This window comes from Enhydra lutris, unplaced genomic scaffold (genome assembly GCF_002288905.1).
Source record: "Enhydra lutris kenyoni isolate GAN:26980312 unplaced genomic scaffold, ASM228890v2 scaffoldscaffold20, whole genome shotgun sequence".
NCBI classification, from domain to species: Eukaryota; Metazoa; Chordata; class Mammalia; order Carnivora; family Mustelidae; genus Enhydra; species Enhydra lutris.
Window position 1 is genome coordinate 5,345,347 of NW_019154104.1, and position 17,335 is coordinate 5,362,681.

Here is a 17,335-nt window from a genome sequence, read left to right on the forward strand (position 1 = left end):
CAGCCATCTCTACGCCTCCAGGCTCTGTTTGTAACCCAGGCTTGCTCTAGGAGGGGAGAATAAGAAGGTTCTGACTTTGAGTTTCTGTGGGCAGGAATCACTCCCGTCTGGCTTGCCCCTGTACCCTCTCAGCAGCTGGCCTGGGAAAAAGTACATTTCTGTTGTGTGAATGAATGGATACATTATTGATGCTTTTGCTTCTCAGTATGTCTTCAGAGCAACATATATTAATCATTGTTTCTTCTGAAAACTCAGTATTAGCTACTTGTCTTTTTTTTTTTTTTTTAAAGAGTTGAGGAAAATGAGTTTTAAAGGATTTTCTGAACCCACACAGGAACTGCCATTAGAACCTGGAAGGTAATTAATTCCAGCCTGTGTGTAATCAATCAGGGGTGAGCTTTAGAGCCTCTTGATGGGTCTGTGATCCAGATGGCATTTTTAAGTTCATTGATATTTTTCAGAATACCCCCATTAAGATCAAAATCGACTGTTCTTATCTTCTCGCTTACTTTCTTACTGTGGACTTCTATAGTCTCTTCCTGGGAAGATGACCTGGAGACAAGGACTAAGACGTTTGTGAGTTGTGAGAGTATTTCCATGATGTCAGGAAAGTGGGTTCCTGGGGGTATCGGGCACCATATAGGAGCTCTGTTTTAGGGTGGGGGCAGGACGACATCTCCTGGGGCTTCTCAGGGACCTCTATCTCCTAAAGTGAGCTCTTCAGCTCCAGGTGGGGGCATATTCTTCTAGGGCACAGCCCAGACCACAGCCTGCTTCCTACCTCAGTACCCAATAGGAGAGGATCAGAGCTCGTTTACCCCCCCAGGGGTGGTCTGCTCCCTCCTCCCTCCCCCGTAGGCTTTCCATTTCTTTCTGGAATGCATCCATCTCATTCCTTCCCTTGGCTGCCCCTTGCAGAGTTTGTGGACAGAAAACCCTCCACAGGTGTTCTGAGGGGGAACGTGTTAAAAATCACCATGTATTTTAACCTATTCAGCAAATGCCCACTGCAAGCTACTTTGTGTCCCCAAAATGCCATTCCTCTGTATTCCCAGCCCAGGATGACTTAGAAGCTTTCAGAATCTTTATTTCTATCTGGGCAGAGTCAAAAAGCTACGATGGAACAAGGTTAAGGGCTGTTTTGACTACTTTGGCAGCTTCTTGTGTCAGCAGCATGACGTGCTGCTTCTCTTCAGAGGAGGGAAGATACTAGATGCCAGAACAGCTTTCCCTCCCTCTTGCGTTTGACTCCTAGGGAAGCTGTTTCATTTGTGTCTCAGCTGGAAGTCTGCCGACTCTCAGGTTGGCTCAGAGGAATAAGGAAGGGTCTTGGCTCACAGTGGGCTCTCTCTGGCCTTAGTGTAGGACGGGGGCAGCCCACAGAGCTTGGGCTATAAAAACGACATTGAGGGGCGCCTGGGAGGCTCAGTGGGTTAAGCGTCTGCCTTCGGCTCAGGTCATGGTCCCAGGGTCCTGGGATTGAGCCCCACATTGGGCTCTCTGCTCAGTGGGGAGCGGGAGCCTGCTCCCCCCCCACCCCGACCTCTGTCTGCCTCTCTGCCTACTTGTGATCTCTGTCTGTCAAATAAATAAATAAAATCTTGGGGCGCCTGGGTGGCTCAGTGGGTTAAAGCCTCTGCCTTCGGCTCAGGTCACGATCCCAGGGATCGAGCAAAGCATGGGGCTCTCTGCTCAGCAGGGAGCCTGCTTCCTCCTCTCTGTCTGCCTGCCTCTCTGCCTGCTTGTGATCTCTGTCTGTCAAATAAATAAATAAAATCTTGGGGTGCCTGTGTGGCTCAGTGGGTTAGGGCCTCTGCCTTCGGGCTCGGGTCATGATCCCAGGGTCCTGGGATCGAGCCCCATATCGGGCTCTCTGTTCCGCAGGGAGCCTGCTTCCTCCTCTCTCTCTCTCTCTGCCTACTTGTGATCTCTGTCAAATAAAAAAAAAAAAAAAAAATCTTTAAAATAAATTAAAAAAAAAATCTTAAAAAAAAATGAGATTTAGTCAGGCCTGAATAATATGTGAGACTGACCCATTCGGAACTGTGGCTTTGTTGTCATTCGGGTTTGAGTTGGAAGAAGCTGAGCACTTTCAAATGAGTTAGGGTAAGCAAGGGCAACCCACTATATTTATTTATTTTTAAGAGAACTTGTTTATAAATATATTTAAAATTCTAGTTACAGTCATTTAATGGAATATTTAGAAAGAACATCTAGGGGTGCCTGGGTGGCCCAGTGGGTTGAAGCCTCTGTCTTTGGCTCAGGCCATGATCCCAGGGTCCTGGGATGGAGCAAAGCATCGGGCTCTCTGCTCAGCAGGGAGCCTGCTTCCCTTCCTCTCTACCTGCCTCTCTGCCTGCTTGTGATCTCTTTCTGTCAAATAAATAAATAAAATCTTTAAAAATAAATAAATAAAAAGAACTTCTAGGGGCGCTTGGGTGACTCAGTCAGTTAAGCATCTGACTCTTGATTTTGGCTCAGGTTGTGCTCTCAGGGCCTTTGGGATCGAACTCTGGGCTCCATGCTCTGTGGGGAGTCAAAGTTTCCTCTCCCTCTCCCTTCTCGCCCTCCCTGCGTGCTGCATCTCTCTCCCTGTCTCCAACGTAAATAAATAAATCTTTAAAAAAATAAAAACTCTTGTGTCAGGTTAATTTCTGAGATAAGGTGACTTCTTGGTGAAGTGCCACTTAGCGTTGACAGTTCTTGCTTGCTATCTTAAAGCTTTTTCCACAGCAGGCGTCCTCTTCGTCTGTGGCACGTGCGCGCGTTACATACTTGAGTGTCTTTGATGCTATGTGCGCATCAGTGTGGAAATGTTTGACTTTCATTTTTCTGAAAAGGTGGACGATGTAGCTAGAAGGTTCCAAAATGCTTCTCCCTCTTTGTTCCTCACTCTTGTGTCCCACAGGCAAGAAGGTCATGCTGCTGATGATGTTGGGCGTCGCTTTGTTTGGCTTGAGGACGTGCAGGCTCTAACAGGAGAAACCTTCAGAACAGACAAGAAACCGGATCCGGCCAACTGGGAGTATAAGTCCCTCTACCGAGGAGACATAGCAAGGTACGCGTCACCATGTCTTTCCTGATTTTCACTGGTGGGAAGTGACTTGTTTCTCCCTCGAGCCCTCTGTGTGCAGTCTCTGTCTGCCCCCCTCCCTTCTGGATTCCGGGGGGTGGGTGTCCCCCATCGCTGGGCTGTTAGGGCATGTGTCTTATCTCACACCCTGAAGTGAAAGCTCAAACCTTGTAGTCAGGATCCAGGTCTGAGTCACTTATCCGTGGTGCCTGGCCTTGTGCCGGGCGTAGTAGGTTTTTAGTAAATTGTTGAATGAGGGAATCTAAAAATACCTTGAAATAAATAATTGTGACAAACTATCTGGAAATCATTTGGTCTGATCTGTATGCAATTTTAAAAAGTCACGAGCACTTTTTATTCATCCATCCCCCAAGTAAGCCATTTTAAAAGTGACATTAAGTGGTAATGACTTTTTCAAAATGCTCCCAGTATATGTCACCAGAGAAAAAAAGAGGCGATGGTATTCACTTCAGTAATTAGTTTATTAAACTTTTCTCCTCCACCCTGTCAATCAAAAATATTTAAGTACTTATTGGGGCACCTGGGTGGCTCAGTCGGTTAAGCCTCTGCCTTCAGCTCAGGTCATGATCTCAGGGTCCTGGGATCAAGCCCTGCATCAGGCTTTCTGCTCAGCAGGGGCCTGCTTCCCCCTCCCCCTCTGCCTGCCTCTCTGCCTACTTGTGATCTCTCTCTGTGTCAAATAAATAAATAAAATATTTTTAAAAATATTAAGTACTTATTAAATCCCTTAGGCACTGAGTAGTTTATAAGACACTGCTGGGAACACAAAGCAGTCATACACAATCTCTCTTCCCAGACAGCTTACAGGTAATGAAAATTGAAGGTAGAGAATATTGGAATGTAAAGCCAAGAGGAGGCCAATATCATTCTTTATAGGCTAATTACTTTTTAAAATAAATTTCGGTTTCCATTACATAGCTGCACCTCCAAATTTTGTCATTAGTCACAACATTATACCTTACCACACAGGCAATTCCTACTAAGATTTCCTTTATGATATGTTTATATCTGTGATTTCTATGTGGATATTTGTATCTACATGCTGTCTCCTAAAACCTTATGGCTGAGTGAATGACTATTAAAATGTTTTCGTACATTTTTGAATAATTTTGATACTCCTTGAAGTCTTGTTCGGTTCCCCATGGCCCCGTGATGTGGGGCCACAGACGTGGTAGGACCCAGGAAAAGGGGAGGCGAGCAAATGCTGACTGTGAGCCTGTGCTTGTTAGCCTGTGTGATCCTCACAGCTGCTCTGCGAGGAGGGCCACACTCGTATTTTAGGAACGAGGAAAGGGAACCTCAGAGAGGGTCAGTGGCCTCTCAGGATCACGCTGCCAGGAAGCAGCTTTCTTGGGGAATCTGTGTTCCTCTAACCTCGAATGTTCTTTTCCGGGCCACAAATGAAGATGAGCTGGGTTGTGTGGTAGGCTGCTTTCTAGATTGGAAAACGGAGAACTCTTGGTTTTCATTCTCACTTGGCCACTGACTCATAATGTAATCCCACTTGAGTCTCTAATCCTGTCTGAGCCTCTCTTTCCTCATTTATTAACTCCTGCTGTGCCTCACACTCGGATATCAGACATCATCTATAGGATTGAAAAATTAGTTTGCAAAGATAAAGGGTTATTACTTCTTAATAGATGAAAAAGCAGAAATTTTCACCATGACCAGCTCTTAAATCTCTGCAAATGAGAGGCCCAGGCCTTAGTAGGAGACTAACGAGGGAAGTTTACTAATGTAAATTGTAAGGATGCTGCTGGAAAGGCATGGGGCGTTGGTGTGATTTCCCAGTAGATTCCGAAGCTTAGCTGAGCTAAGTCTTACCCGGATTAATAGCTGTACCACTGTTAGTGTCCAGATCTAGGGCAGTATTGGTCCCGTGGCACTGTGAGTTGGTCAGAGGACCGGGGACATGTTTTGTCAGGTCGAGAATTTTCACACTTCACGCGGGGCACTGACAAACCAGGAGAGTTGGGAGGACTCGCCTGGCACCGTCCTGTGAGGACCAGATGAGGCCTTGTGGGTCCTGGGCCTGTGACCGCAATATGGTCCATGTCTTTTAAGCTTTGCTGGACCACCTTCTAGAAGGTGGATTGGCAGTGTTCATTGTAACTCGGGAAGGCGGAACCAGGATCAATGAGTGGAAGCTCTAGAAAGTGAGATCTGACTCAGTATCAAAGCAAATTTTCTAGTAGTGTGAGCCTACCAGCAGTGACCTGGTATGCGTTTGTGTATTGTGGTGAGCAGGGCTTAGAGTTCATGGGATTCCAAATTACCTTTGGAAAATTCCTTAGGGCTAATATACTAACTCTCAGAGAACGTCAGCTCTGCTTTTTCTCCATGTATGGAGTGGACCGTTGTTGAGCTCTACACCAGGTGAAATAGTGGGCATGTGTTTAGGAGCCAAGTTTTATGAAATAATAACTTGTCTAGTGCTTACCGTATGGCTAAGGACTTGAAATATATAAACTTTTTGATCATCCCTGGTGTTCTGTGATATGGGTAACATTATTATCCCCATGTCACAGATGAGGAAACTGAGGCACAGACAGGTTTTGGGGGGGTTTTGGTTTAAATAATTTGGTCAGAGTCAACTGGTTAGTAAATGATGGGGTTGGAATAGGGACTCGGGTAGACGACCACCATGAGAGCATGTGTGGATTAAAGTCACTGAAGGAGAGGCACATTTATCACTGCCCAGCTCACTCTGGGGCTCAGAGCTGCCGCGCGGATTCTGGGCAGAAGTGTGCTCGATTTAAATACGTTCGTTTCCCATGCCCTGCCCATCTTTCTTTCTTTTCTTTCCTCTCTTCCCATCCCTTCCCTTTTCCTGTAGCTGAATTAATTTAAAGTAAATATCAGTATGATATCATTCGCTGAACCTCCAAAGTGGGGTTCCCTCCTTCTGGAATTGTTCCATGTAAGTCCAGCTGACCATTTGATAAGGATTTTACCAAAAACAAAACAAAACAAAACAAAAAAAAACCCCAAATGAAGCCTAGGTTCTTCCCAGTTAAGATTCTATGATAAACGATAAATTAGATAAAACCCAGATGTCCAACAGCAGAGAGATGTTTCTAGATGAGGGCTTACCCCTCCACCGGACCAATTCAAAGCCAATAAAAACGGTATTTTCTAAAGCAAATGGTTCAGGGAAATGCACAAAAGTAGGGAGGAAAGCCCGAAGCTGTGTATCAGCTATTTTTTTTAAAAAGGTATATGTACACATACAAACACATAAACGCATATCTGAAAGTAGGCGTTTAATAATACGGTTCAGTAAGACTCTTTTTTCCCTTTATCATTTTTATCTGTTATAAAATGCAACTATTAAAATCAGTTTTACAAAATGCACTTTTTTTAGAAAAAGATTTTATTTATTCATTTGACAGAGATCACAAGTAGGCAGAGAGGCAGGCAGAGAGAGAGGGGGAAGCAGGCTCCCCGCTGAGCAGAGAGCTCAATGCAGGGCTCCATCCCAGGACCCTGGGATCATGACCTGAGCCGAAGGCAGAGGCTTTAACGCACTGAGCCACCCAGGTGCCCCCAAAATGCACTTTTAAAGTCAGAAAACTCTGTAAACATTTTTGAAGAGATATTGTGAATGTTGAAATACTGTTGATTTTTAGTAAAAATAAAATAGTACTTACGGGGAGAACTAGTTCTACTTAGAGTTTGCTCCTTACAGAATGATGGACGTGTTTAGAGCTCCTGAAGCACTATTTTATCTCCTCCCCTCTCGTTAAAGTTGTTTTGACTCTAAATGGACTGGGGACAGTTGTTTTGAGTTAACCTAGGAGGGCCTGGGGGAGAGGATGGAGAGGAAGGGTTTGTGTGCATGTGAAAGCTGGGAAGGCAACTTCTCAGGCCGCTGTTGACTGTGGGGAAGCAAAGGAGGTGCTGGGCCTAGACCGGGGGAGGTGGACGCAGAACTTTCTGAAGATGACAAAAGATGGCGACTGCTCTCTCCTTTTTTTCCCCTGACAGCATGATACTGTGGAAATTTTTTAAAAATACAGTGTCAGTTTAAAGAATTTTGCAGTGAATGCTCCTAATCCCACCCTCTACATTCTACCATGAGTAGTTCACTGAGCCTGGCTTGTCACATGTCCGTCTGTTCATCTGCCCTTCAGTCCAGCCTGTTTGGTGCCAGCCTCGGTGTACCGCTCCCTGAATATTTCAGCATGCGCGTCATTAACTGCAGTTCAGGTTCGTTTAGCTTTTTCCTTTGGACTTAAAATTTACATACAGTGTAACACAGATCTTCATTTGTTGGTTTAGACACGTGCACACACCTGTGTAAGCCAGCCCTCAGTGAACATCACCGTGACCCCCACTCCCCCCAGATTTCCTCCTGCTCTCTTCCACTCAGTCCACACCCCACCTCCCCAGGGACAGTTACCGTTCTAATTTTTTCCATACATCAATACTGTCTCTTCTAGAATTCCACGTAACTGGAGTCCTATAGTACGCACGCTTTGGGTCTGGCTTCTTTCGCTCAGTGTGACGTTTTTGACATCCAGCCCCATTGGGTCATTTGTCAGTAGTGGCTTCTCACTGCTGGTGGTGCTCTGTCCTGTGGCCACACCACTGCTCATTCGTCTGTTCTCCTGCTGATGAATGCCCGGACCCTTTGCAGCACTCGGCTGTTAGGAACACGGCTGCTGAGAGTGTCCGTGCACACATCTGTGTGTAGAAATGCAGTTTCCTTTTTTCCTGGGGGAATGCCTAAAATAGAATTGCTGGGCCCCAGGGTAGGTCTAAGTTTAGTTTTTTCAGGAAACTGCCAGACCTTTCCCCAAAGTGACTGTACCAGTTTCCATTCTCACTAAGAGCATGTGAGAGACCCGGTTCCCCGGCAGATTACTCGCTGGTGGTCATTATTGTCGGTGTTTAATTTTAGTGGTTCTGGCGGGTTTGTGGCATAGCTCCTTGTGGTTTTAATTTGCATTTCCTCACGATTCATGACGTTGAGCAGTTACGCATGCGCTCATTGGCCCTTCATGTTGTCTTTGGTGAATTCCGTTCACATCCTTTGCTGTTCTTTGTTGGTTTGTGTAACACACGGAAGAATGCATGGTTTCCCACAGCCTTCCTGCACATATTCCGTAGTCATGGGTGTGATTACGGGGCCACCTGTACGCTCTATATAGGGCTTTTAGAGCCCAGCCTCTCTTCCTCTAGAGTAGAAGACAGCCAAGTGTAATCTTAATTATTTTGTTTCAGGCTTAAAAATACAATCTTAGCCCTCCCTGTTTTCTTCTTACGTGGGAACACAGGACTATACAGGAAAAAGGACCAGTGTAGGAGACAGGTGACTCACTGTCACCCAAGGTTCTGGTGTCCTTAAGGATAGCGTAAAGGAGGGGATGAGGATTTCCACCTTGTCTGTTAATATGATTGTGATGATCCGTGACATAATGTATGGGACAGACTTTACAAAACTCTAGGAAAATAGAAACTACTAGAAATTACTAGAGTCTGGAAGACAGGCCTGATCTGAAATTCATGTGATGTTAATAAGGATTTGAAGTATTTAGAGGAATAAGTTGAACACAGAAAAAGTTGATTGCTAATTGTCGTATATCTCTGAATAGAAACTGTCGGAAGGTAAGGTGAATTTGAAAACGTGCAGTTAAGTTGCCTCATGAGAGCTCAGGTCCGCTGAGCTGAGCCTCGATGGCAGTGCACCTCTTGCCTCAGTAACTTTCTTTCTTTTTCAAATACAAGATACAAGAGGAAAGGAGACTCCTGCCTTGGCATTAACCCTAAGAAGCAGTGTATATCCTGGGAGGGGGCTTCCACAGAAAAGAAGCATTCGCACAAGCATGTTGAGCGCTATTTTACGAAGAAGAGCGTGGGACTGATGAACATTGATGGAGTTGCCATTGGCAGCAAAACCGAACCTCCGTCATCTGAGCCGCTCTCCTTTATCCCCGTGAAGGGCCCAGATGATGCGCTTCCTCCCCTTACGACCTGGTTGAACCCTCTGGGCATTTACGATCAGTCCACCACTCAGTGGTTACAAGGACAGGGTCCTTCAGAGCAAGAATCAAAGCAGCCAGACTCACAGACGGACAGAGAGAGCGCACTGCTCAAGGCCAAGGTGGAGGAGTTCAACCGGAGAGTGCGCGAGAGTCCTCGCGACGTGCAGCTGTGGATGGCCTTTGTTGCTTTTCAGGTAAGTAACGCCGTCCCGCTTCTCTTACTCGGAATGACTGTGCTAGTTTGGGGCAAACCCATGCACTCTCCTGCCGTTCTGGAGCCCCTGGGAGGTGCCCTGGCCCTGGGCATTTGGAGATTATGACATGTAGCCCTTGCCCTGAGCTTGCTCCAAGCCCCCGAGGAAGCCTGATGTATGAAGGGCAAGTGCTTTCATGTGTAATTTGGGGCTGGCATGTGGGGGTGACCTGCCTTGAGGGAGCACGAAAGGGCGGCTAAAAGAAGGTGAAATTTAAACAGGATCTGGGAAGAAGCGCCCTTGTTCACCGGGGTGCGGGGTGCAGGATGTGCAGACCTGGGAGAGAGAAGGCGCTGCTTCTCCAGTGACCCGACAGGGGCTCTAGGCTCTCTTTCTGAAGCACGCGGCTTTGTCTTCGTCCTACTTACTTGCCTTTGAACCGTGTATACGGTTGTGTCTCGCCCCACATTCGGCTGTGTCACGGGTGAAGTTGGCTCTTGGGAAGCTGCATGCTCGCTCTTGTTACGTGACCGCCCACCCCCCCGCCGCCCCCCCGCCCCGTGACGGAGCAGTTGGGTGAGGTAAACACACCGTCAAATGTAGAGGTGACAGAGGCGCCCCAGGAACAGAGTTTCTGCTCAGAAAAAATCGTGGCTAGCCCGTGGTGACGTCCAAAGGACGATTGGTCTGCGAGGCAATAGAGCGGGGCTTGCGGGGAGCTCAGTGGCTGTTGTGGGACTTTGAGGCTCCCCTACTTCCATTAGTAAAATGATGTTTCTGTCTCAAGGATGAGGTCATGAAAAGCCCCGGCCTGTACGCCCTCGAGGAGGGAGAGCCGGAGAAGCGGAAGAGGTCTCGGAAGCTGGTGCTGGACAGGAAGCTGGCCATCCTGGAGCGGGCCATCGAGAGCAACCAGAGCTCCGTGGAGCTGCAGCTGGCCAAGCTGGAGCTGTGTGCCGAGTTCTGGGAGCCCTCCGCGCTGCTCAGGGAGTGGCAGAAGCTGATATTCGTGCACCCCAACAAGACGGCCCTGTGGCAGAAGTACCTTTTATTTTGCCAAAGCCAGTTCAGCACCTTCACCGTCGCCAAGATCCACGGTCTCTATGGCAAGTGCTTGAGCACGCTGTCCGCGGTGCTGGACGGCAGCATCCTGTCGCACCCTGCGCTGCCCGGCACGGAGGAGGCGGTGTTCGGTAAGAGCTGAGCGCCAGAGCCATGGGGGTCGGGCACTTACACTGGCTTCTGGCTGTAGTCAAAAATGAAGATGTGTTTTTGGTTTATTTTAGAAATGACAGAATTGATACAATGGATTTAAACAGAAAGTATTAGGACTGCTTTGGACTAGAACAGATTTTCCCTTCTCTACCTTCTTGGTGGGGGTGAGGAGTGGGCATTAGAGCCCGTCAGGTTGGTAGAGGAACCGTGGACTAGAAGGTCCAGCTTTCCTGCTTTTGGCCAAGGACACGTGGTCAAGTCTCGACTGTCGTGGCTGTCCGTGGGGTTCCCTGTTGAGATGTCTGTCTGCTCATCTCACACCTTCTGGGGCCTCGCAGTCAGTCGAGCACAGATCTTTACTTTCTGATGAAAATCTACACCATCCCTTTTCCTAGAATTTTTCTTGTAATAATGAGCTTTGAGTATTTGATAACTGTCCAGAACAACTTCCTGCCTTACTTTTATGCAGCATATATCGTTTTTGTTAATATTTATATTCCCCAATGGCTTCATATAAAAATGGGACTAAATGTGCTTTGATTATAGTTCTGTGGCGAGTCCTTTTAACAAGGACATGTATTATTACAGCTTTGAAACGATCCCAATAACTACTTTCGGAGAAAAGATGTTCTCGGTGTTGAAATGCGCGTTTTTAGAAGTTGTGTTCTTTCCCTTGAAAGGTGTTAACCAGGACCCCTCCTTGCTGTCCCCGCTTTCAGCTCTCTATCTTCAGCACTGCCACTTCTTGCGGCAGGCCGGCCACTCGGAGAAGGCCGTCGCTCTGTTCCAGGCCATGGTGGACTTCACCTTCTTCAAACCTGACAGCGTGAAAGACCTGCCTACCAAAGGACAGGTGCGGGTCCTTGTGAGACTGGCCTCTCCCCCTCCCTCTCCCCCACTCCCTTCCTCCCTCCCCCTCTCTTTCTCCCTCTCTCTCTTCCGGGGGGGGGAAAGTGTGGATGATGGGAACTGGTGGTAGTATTTTTGAAATCCTGTCCTCCTTTGTGTCAGCCCTGCTGAGAACTGTTGCTCAGAATATGCTGGTGATCCAAGGAAAATTCCATAACGAAGGTAGTGAAACTTGGAGAGATGAAAGATCCACTTCCCCCATTATAAACTCAACTATGTCCCCCCCCCTTTTTTTTTCTTATGGGCCTCGTTTCAGTGCTAATTAACCCCCGTCAGGGAGAGAAACCATGGTCATGCTTCTTAGAGCATGATGTCTCACTGTCTCCTCCCTCTGTGCATTCCAAGCCCGGTCTTAGGTCATTTTCCTAGTTAGCATTTCCACTATGTAAGATCTTTGCAGGAATTGCAAACGATAGTGAGATAGTGCGTGTTGACACTTTGCCAGCGCTGATCCTTACTGGGGAGGTGTTGTCATTTAGATGACAAGTGAACAGTGCCCATATTTGTGATGTAGAAGCAATAAAAAAAAAATCTCATCATAAAGCTACCCATATAAGAAAGCCGCCTTCTTGCTTTTTTCTTGAAAGAAATCTCCATTTCCTACTTTGCATAGGGGGTCTGGTGGAAGATGGATAGGATATCTGAATTTAGAGTGAATTTACAGAGGCCTCGGGAGGCTAAGATCTCCATCTTGTGGAATATTCCTGAATTGCCCTTAGAGACTATTTTTATCATCATTTTTATCTATTTTTTTCCTAGATGAAATTGGGTTAAAGAATATTGGTTAATATTAGTATACCTGATTAGTCGTATAATGAGCCAGTTAACAAAATTATTTTAAGACACTGTGTGCTGTTTTAAGACTATGCCATGCTATGGAAATGAACCTTGGCGGACCGCGGGGGCCCTGGGTGTGTGGTTGCCGGGTCAGGATCAGAATGGCCCTCATCCCAGCCCTTTGCTGACGTTCACAGACTGTGAGGAGAACAGTTCCTCTCGGGGAGGGCGGAGCCGGGACTGTGAAGCAGGGAGCCACGCCCCTCGAGTGTCCGCAGAGCCTGCTGCATGCTCTTAAGGCTTTTCGTACTGACAGCACCTAGAGTTCCAAAGCATTTACCAGACAACTTTGAAATAAAACTTTATCTTTGAGGACATTCCATATCTTTAAAAAGAGAGACATTGTTAAAAGACACAGTAGTATAGCATGAAAGGAGCAGAGTCTGGTCTGTGTTTCTTTTTTTCTTTTTCTTTTTCTTTCTTTCTTTTTTTTTTTTTTTTTTTGAGATTTGACAGAGTGCATGAGAAGGGAGATCTGCAGTCAGAGGCAGAGGGAGAAGCAGGTTCCCCACAGAGCAGGGAGCCCAACGTGGGGCTCAATCCCAGGACCTTGGGATCATGACCTGAGCCAAAGGCAGACGCTTAACGACTGAGCCACCCAGGTGCCCCCCCGGTCTGTGTTTCTATGGAAAAAGTAAATTGATTGTAACTTTTACACTTAAAAAAACCCCACCCTTCTTTTTCTGGAGCGTGCTTTCTTCTGTCCCTCTTGTAAGAGCAAGACTGCGAAGAGGGAGTGTGGTCTTTCTAGCTCCTCTTCCTGAGGTGGCTGCCGGGCACTTGGTATGGGGTCCGTGCCCGGCCCATTGCCCAGCCCTGCTCTTCTGGAGCTGTCCTGGACACAGCCCTCTTGCAGGCATGCATGGCACTGCCCCAGGCTCAGGCTGGACCGTCCTGCGGCTCCTGGCCCACAGCATGCCCCTGGAAGCCTCGTCCTCTTCTAAATGTTTCTTATAGAAGCTTTCCTTAAGCAAGTGGTTAGCTCATTTTTAAAGTCCTTTTTGTTGAGGTGCCTGGCTGGGTAGCTCATTTGCTTAAGTTCCTGCCTTCAGCTCAGGTCATGATCTCAGGGTCCTGGGATCGAGCCCCATGTCAGGCTCCTTGCTCAGCAGGGAGCCTGCTTCTCCCTCTCCTTCTGCTTCCCTGCTTGTGTGTTTGCTCGCTCTCTCTCTCTCTCAAATAAATATAATATTTAAAAAAAAAGAACTTAAACAGCTAAAAAAAATAAAGTCCTTATCAGTTGATTACACAATTGCTTTCCTGCTCATTGCTGGGTTCACAGTCCGGTTGGTCGGGAATTACTGCACTGAGCCGGTCACCGCACACAGCAGACCTGATGCCCAAATGCAGGAGAGCAGACGTGTGATCACGGGTCTGGCTTTAACACGCAGACCTTTTTATTCACTGGGTGCCTGCCACACACAGCGCTTGGGCCCACAAGTGTTTACTGAGCCCCCACTAGGTACTGGGCACTGTGCCAGGTTTTAGGAACACAGAGTTGAGCTGTCACGCCCTCAACAGCCCCGGCCTGTCCTGTGGACACTTTGAATCCCCTTCTCCTTGGAAGGTCTTGGAAGCAACGTGATTTCAGGCATTCAGGGATCCAGTGGCTTTAGGGCAACGGGCTGTTTTCCTGTCCCCAGTGAGACTGGCCTCCCGGGGTCAGAGCTGGGAAACCATTCCTCTCCTACCCGCTGGAGGCCCTTTTCGTAGACCATGGCCGGTCTTTTTGTAACAGACTCTCAGAAGTGGTGGCCCGTCACTCTGCTGTGTCTGATTGCTACAGGTCACAAGGCCCAGCCCACACTCAGGGGTAGGGTCACAGGGGGCTGTCTTGGAGGCTGCCTACCATCCTAGCTCCTTTTTTTTCCTGTTTTGGGGTGTATCCTAAATCTACTGGAAACAGGGCAAGCAAGGTTTCAGCCACGAGCCCCTCTTGTGCTGATGAGAACACACTTGGCTCAGTGGCGCAGCGGTTTTGTCCAAGCTGGGCTCACCTCCGTATTTTAAACCCGAACAGGTGGAGTTCTTTGAGCCCTTCTGGGACAGCGGGGAGCCCCGGGCTGGGGAGAAGGGCGCCCGAGGCTGGAGAGCGTGGATGCAGCAGCAGGAGCGAGGCGGCTGGGTGGTCATCAGTCCAGGTGAGGCCCCTCTCGGCTTGGATGCGCACGCCTCTGCCTTTGTCTTCTGGAATGTGTTTTCACATCTTCTTGATTATTTGTTTATATGTATAAGCTCTTCTGTCAGTCCTTAAGAACGTTGTAGAAACATCAAAATATCAAAAATACACTAAGTGGAAGCGTTGGGAGAATATAGACCATCTGTCATCCTTACGGTCTTTCAGTCAATGCCCCGTCCTGTGGAGGGTTTGAGTTTCCTTCCAGAGGAAGGGAGTTTCATTTTTTTTTCAAAAAGTTGTTCCTCGGGGCGCCTGGGTGGCTCGGTGGGTTAACCCTCTGCCTTCGGCTCAGGTCGTGATCTTAGGGTCCTGGGATCGAGCCCCGCATCCGGCTCTCTGCTCAGCAGGGGAGCCTGCTTCCTCCTCTCTCTCTGCCTGCCTCTCTGCCTACTTGTGATCTCTCTCTGTCAAATAAATAAATAAATAAATAAAATTAAAAAAAAAAAAAAAAAGTTGTTCCTCAAGAAGTAATCTTGTTATGAATCCCCCTCACCCCACCCCCATTTAGTGTGTTCTAAGGACAGTCTTTCTGTTTTCTTGGCAGTGTACAGACCATCAGGTCCTTTGAAGCACCCTTCCCTACTTAGGAATACTATAAAATAATTGTTAACTAGCTTTTATGTGACTGTCATCCTAAATGACCCCAAACTACTTTCTGGATTTATACCTTAGGACAGCGCTGTCTGGTAAAAATATAATTCAAGCCACCAAAGTGACTTCACGTTTTCTAGTCGCCACATTAGAAAAGTAAAATGGTGAAATTAACATTGAGGATATATTTTGTTTGACCCAGTATGTTAAAACCTTAATATTTCAATGTGTGACTGTTATAAAAATAAATGAGATATTTTGCTTTTTTTTTTTTTTAATTAAATATGAACTCTTTGAAATCTGGAGCGTATTTTACACTTTACAGCATGTTTTGTTCAGACTAGCTGCTTTCAAGAGCTCCATAGCCACGTGGGCGTGGCTGCCATCTTGGTCAGCGCCGCACCCGGCTCTTCAGGAATTGCTTCTCTCCCTGGTTTTGTTGAAAGTGAGAGGAAAAGCGAGGCCCAGGCCTGACTGGCTTCTTCTCACAGATGTCACCTTCCTGGGCCTTGGTTTCTTCAAGAAATGAAAACTTGGGACTAGCCCTGGTTCCAGGCCAGGTGGCATCTCTGGCCCTTTGGGTGTTGGGAGTTGTTTTTCTCTGTGTGGCACTAGCAGGGACGGTCAGTCCTCCCTTAGCTCGGCTACTTTCCTGGAGTGTTCCCTCCCAGAAAGAACCGGAATCACTCTCAGGCTAACCAGTGGTTTCATATATGAGGAAAAATAAGTTGCAAGGCAAAGTAGAAGTAGATATTACCCTTTTAGCTACTGCTAAAGTCCGCAAGACCACATGAACGACCCAAAAATAGAAGTCTTTTTTCTTTAAGAGAGAGAGTGGGTAGTGGGAGGAGGGAGGAGGGAGGGCCAGAGGGAGAGACTCTCAGGCAGACTCCATGCTAAGCGTGGAGCCGGACACCAGGCTCAGTTCCACAACCCCAAGGTCACAATCCGAGCTGAAATCAAGGGTCAGACACTCAACCAACTGAGCCACCCAAACTCCCCAAGAAGTCTTTTTAGTAGCAACTTTTGAGTACCAGCTCAGGGTGGTTCTCTGTTTTTAGGTTTTTGTTTTTTGTTTTTTTTTGTTTTGTTTTGTTTTGTTTTGTTTTAATGAGCACGTCTCCTAGAATGCACAGAATTTGTGTTCTAAGGTTCATCATATTCTGCATTTCTATGAGACTGAAGTAGAATTCTCACAGCAGTGTCCCGGGAACACTGTTTCCAGAAAACTAGTTGATAACTATTCTTTGTATTTCCTTTATTTTTTAGTTTTCTTTGTCCCATCTTGATGAGGTTGGCATTTAGAGAGTAGCTGGCATTTATCATTGATTCTGAGGCATTTTTTCATGTATCACTACTTATTTCCTTTCTCTCACCCTCATTTTCTCTTGGTCTATATTGTTATATATTTATATATGTCTTTCCAAAATCATGTAATCTTTGGAATTTCTAATGTAATAAATTCAGATATCTAAGCTAGATGTGTGACTCACAGGATAATTTCTCTTAGGGTGAGAGTTTTTTTCAGTGTGATTAAAGGATTACCTTGCATGTACGTCTTTAGAAAAAGGTGATAAATGGTTAAATTTTAGTTTTCTTTGAGAATTCAGAAGAGCGTTTAGATAGAATATTGAATTTAAAAAGTTAATATATACTTAACACATTTAAATTCTGTGTTTTGTTATTTATTTTTTAAAAGATTTTATTTATTCACTTGAGAACGAGTACATGCGCATGCACAATTGGTGGGGTGCTGGGTTGTGGCGAGGGAGAAGGCCTCTCAGAAGGATCTCAGAAGTCCTGAGATCGAGCCCTGAGTTGGGCCACCTGTTCAGCGGGGAGCCTGCTTCTCCCTCTCCCTGCTCTGCCTGCTGCTCCCCCTGCTTCTCCCTCTTCCTCTGCCTCTTCCCTGCCCAAGCTTTCTCTCTCGGACAAATAAATAAAATCTTTTTTTTTTAAATAAAATCTTAAAAAAAAAAAAAGAGAAAACCTTTAAGGAGCTGCCAGACTATTCACAGGACTGCGCTATTTTGCATTCCCACCATTGGTGCACAAGGGTTCCAGTTTCTCCATATTCTCACCCACACAGGTTTTCTGTGTAACGTACTACAATCGGCTTTTTTTCCACTTAGCATCACCCCCGAGATCCGTCCGAATTGCTTCACGCATCTGTAGTTTCTGAGGGTGATTTACTGTGAGTAATGGTCCATGGTGTAGATGTCAAATTTCCCTGTTAATCTACTGTGGGACGCTGGGAGTGTTTCCAGAGATTGGCTGTTATGAATAACGCTGCTGTGGGTATTAGTGTTCAGGTGTTTGTGTGTACGTA

The 17,335-nt window shown here is 46.7% G+C and overlaps 1 protein-coding gene across 3 annotated transcripts in view; it reads left to right on the forward strand.

Moving 5' to 3' along the window:
* LOC111148464 (NRDE-2, necessary for RNA interference, domain containing) overlaps nucleotides 1–17,335 on the forward strand; it is a 50,094-nt gene that overhangs the window by 19,511 nt on the left and 13,248 nt on the right. For 2 of the 3 annotated variants that reach the window (XR_002640700.1, XM_022505022.1), the window contains exons 4-8: nucleotides 2,909–3,058; nucleotides 8,825–9,275; nucleotides 10,063–10,468; nucleotides 11,171–11,343; nucleotides 14,257–14,377. Coding sequence is in view for 2 of the 3 variants with exons in the window: in XM_022505022.1 (XP_022360730.1) it covers nucleotides 2,909–3,058; nucleotides 8,825–9,275; nucleotides 10,063–10,468; nucleotides 11,171–11,343; nucleotides 14,257–14,377 (1,301 nt within the window). In the remaining variant the exon portion in view is untranslated. The remainder of the gene's footprint in view (nucleotides 1–2,908; nucleotides 3,059–8,824; nucleotides 9,276–10,062; nucleotides 10,469–11,170; nucleotides 11,344–14,256; nucleotides 14,378–17,335) is intronic. The other variant, XM_022505023.1, reaches the window with a different exon arrangement.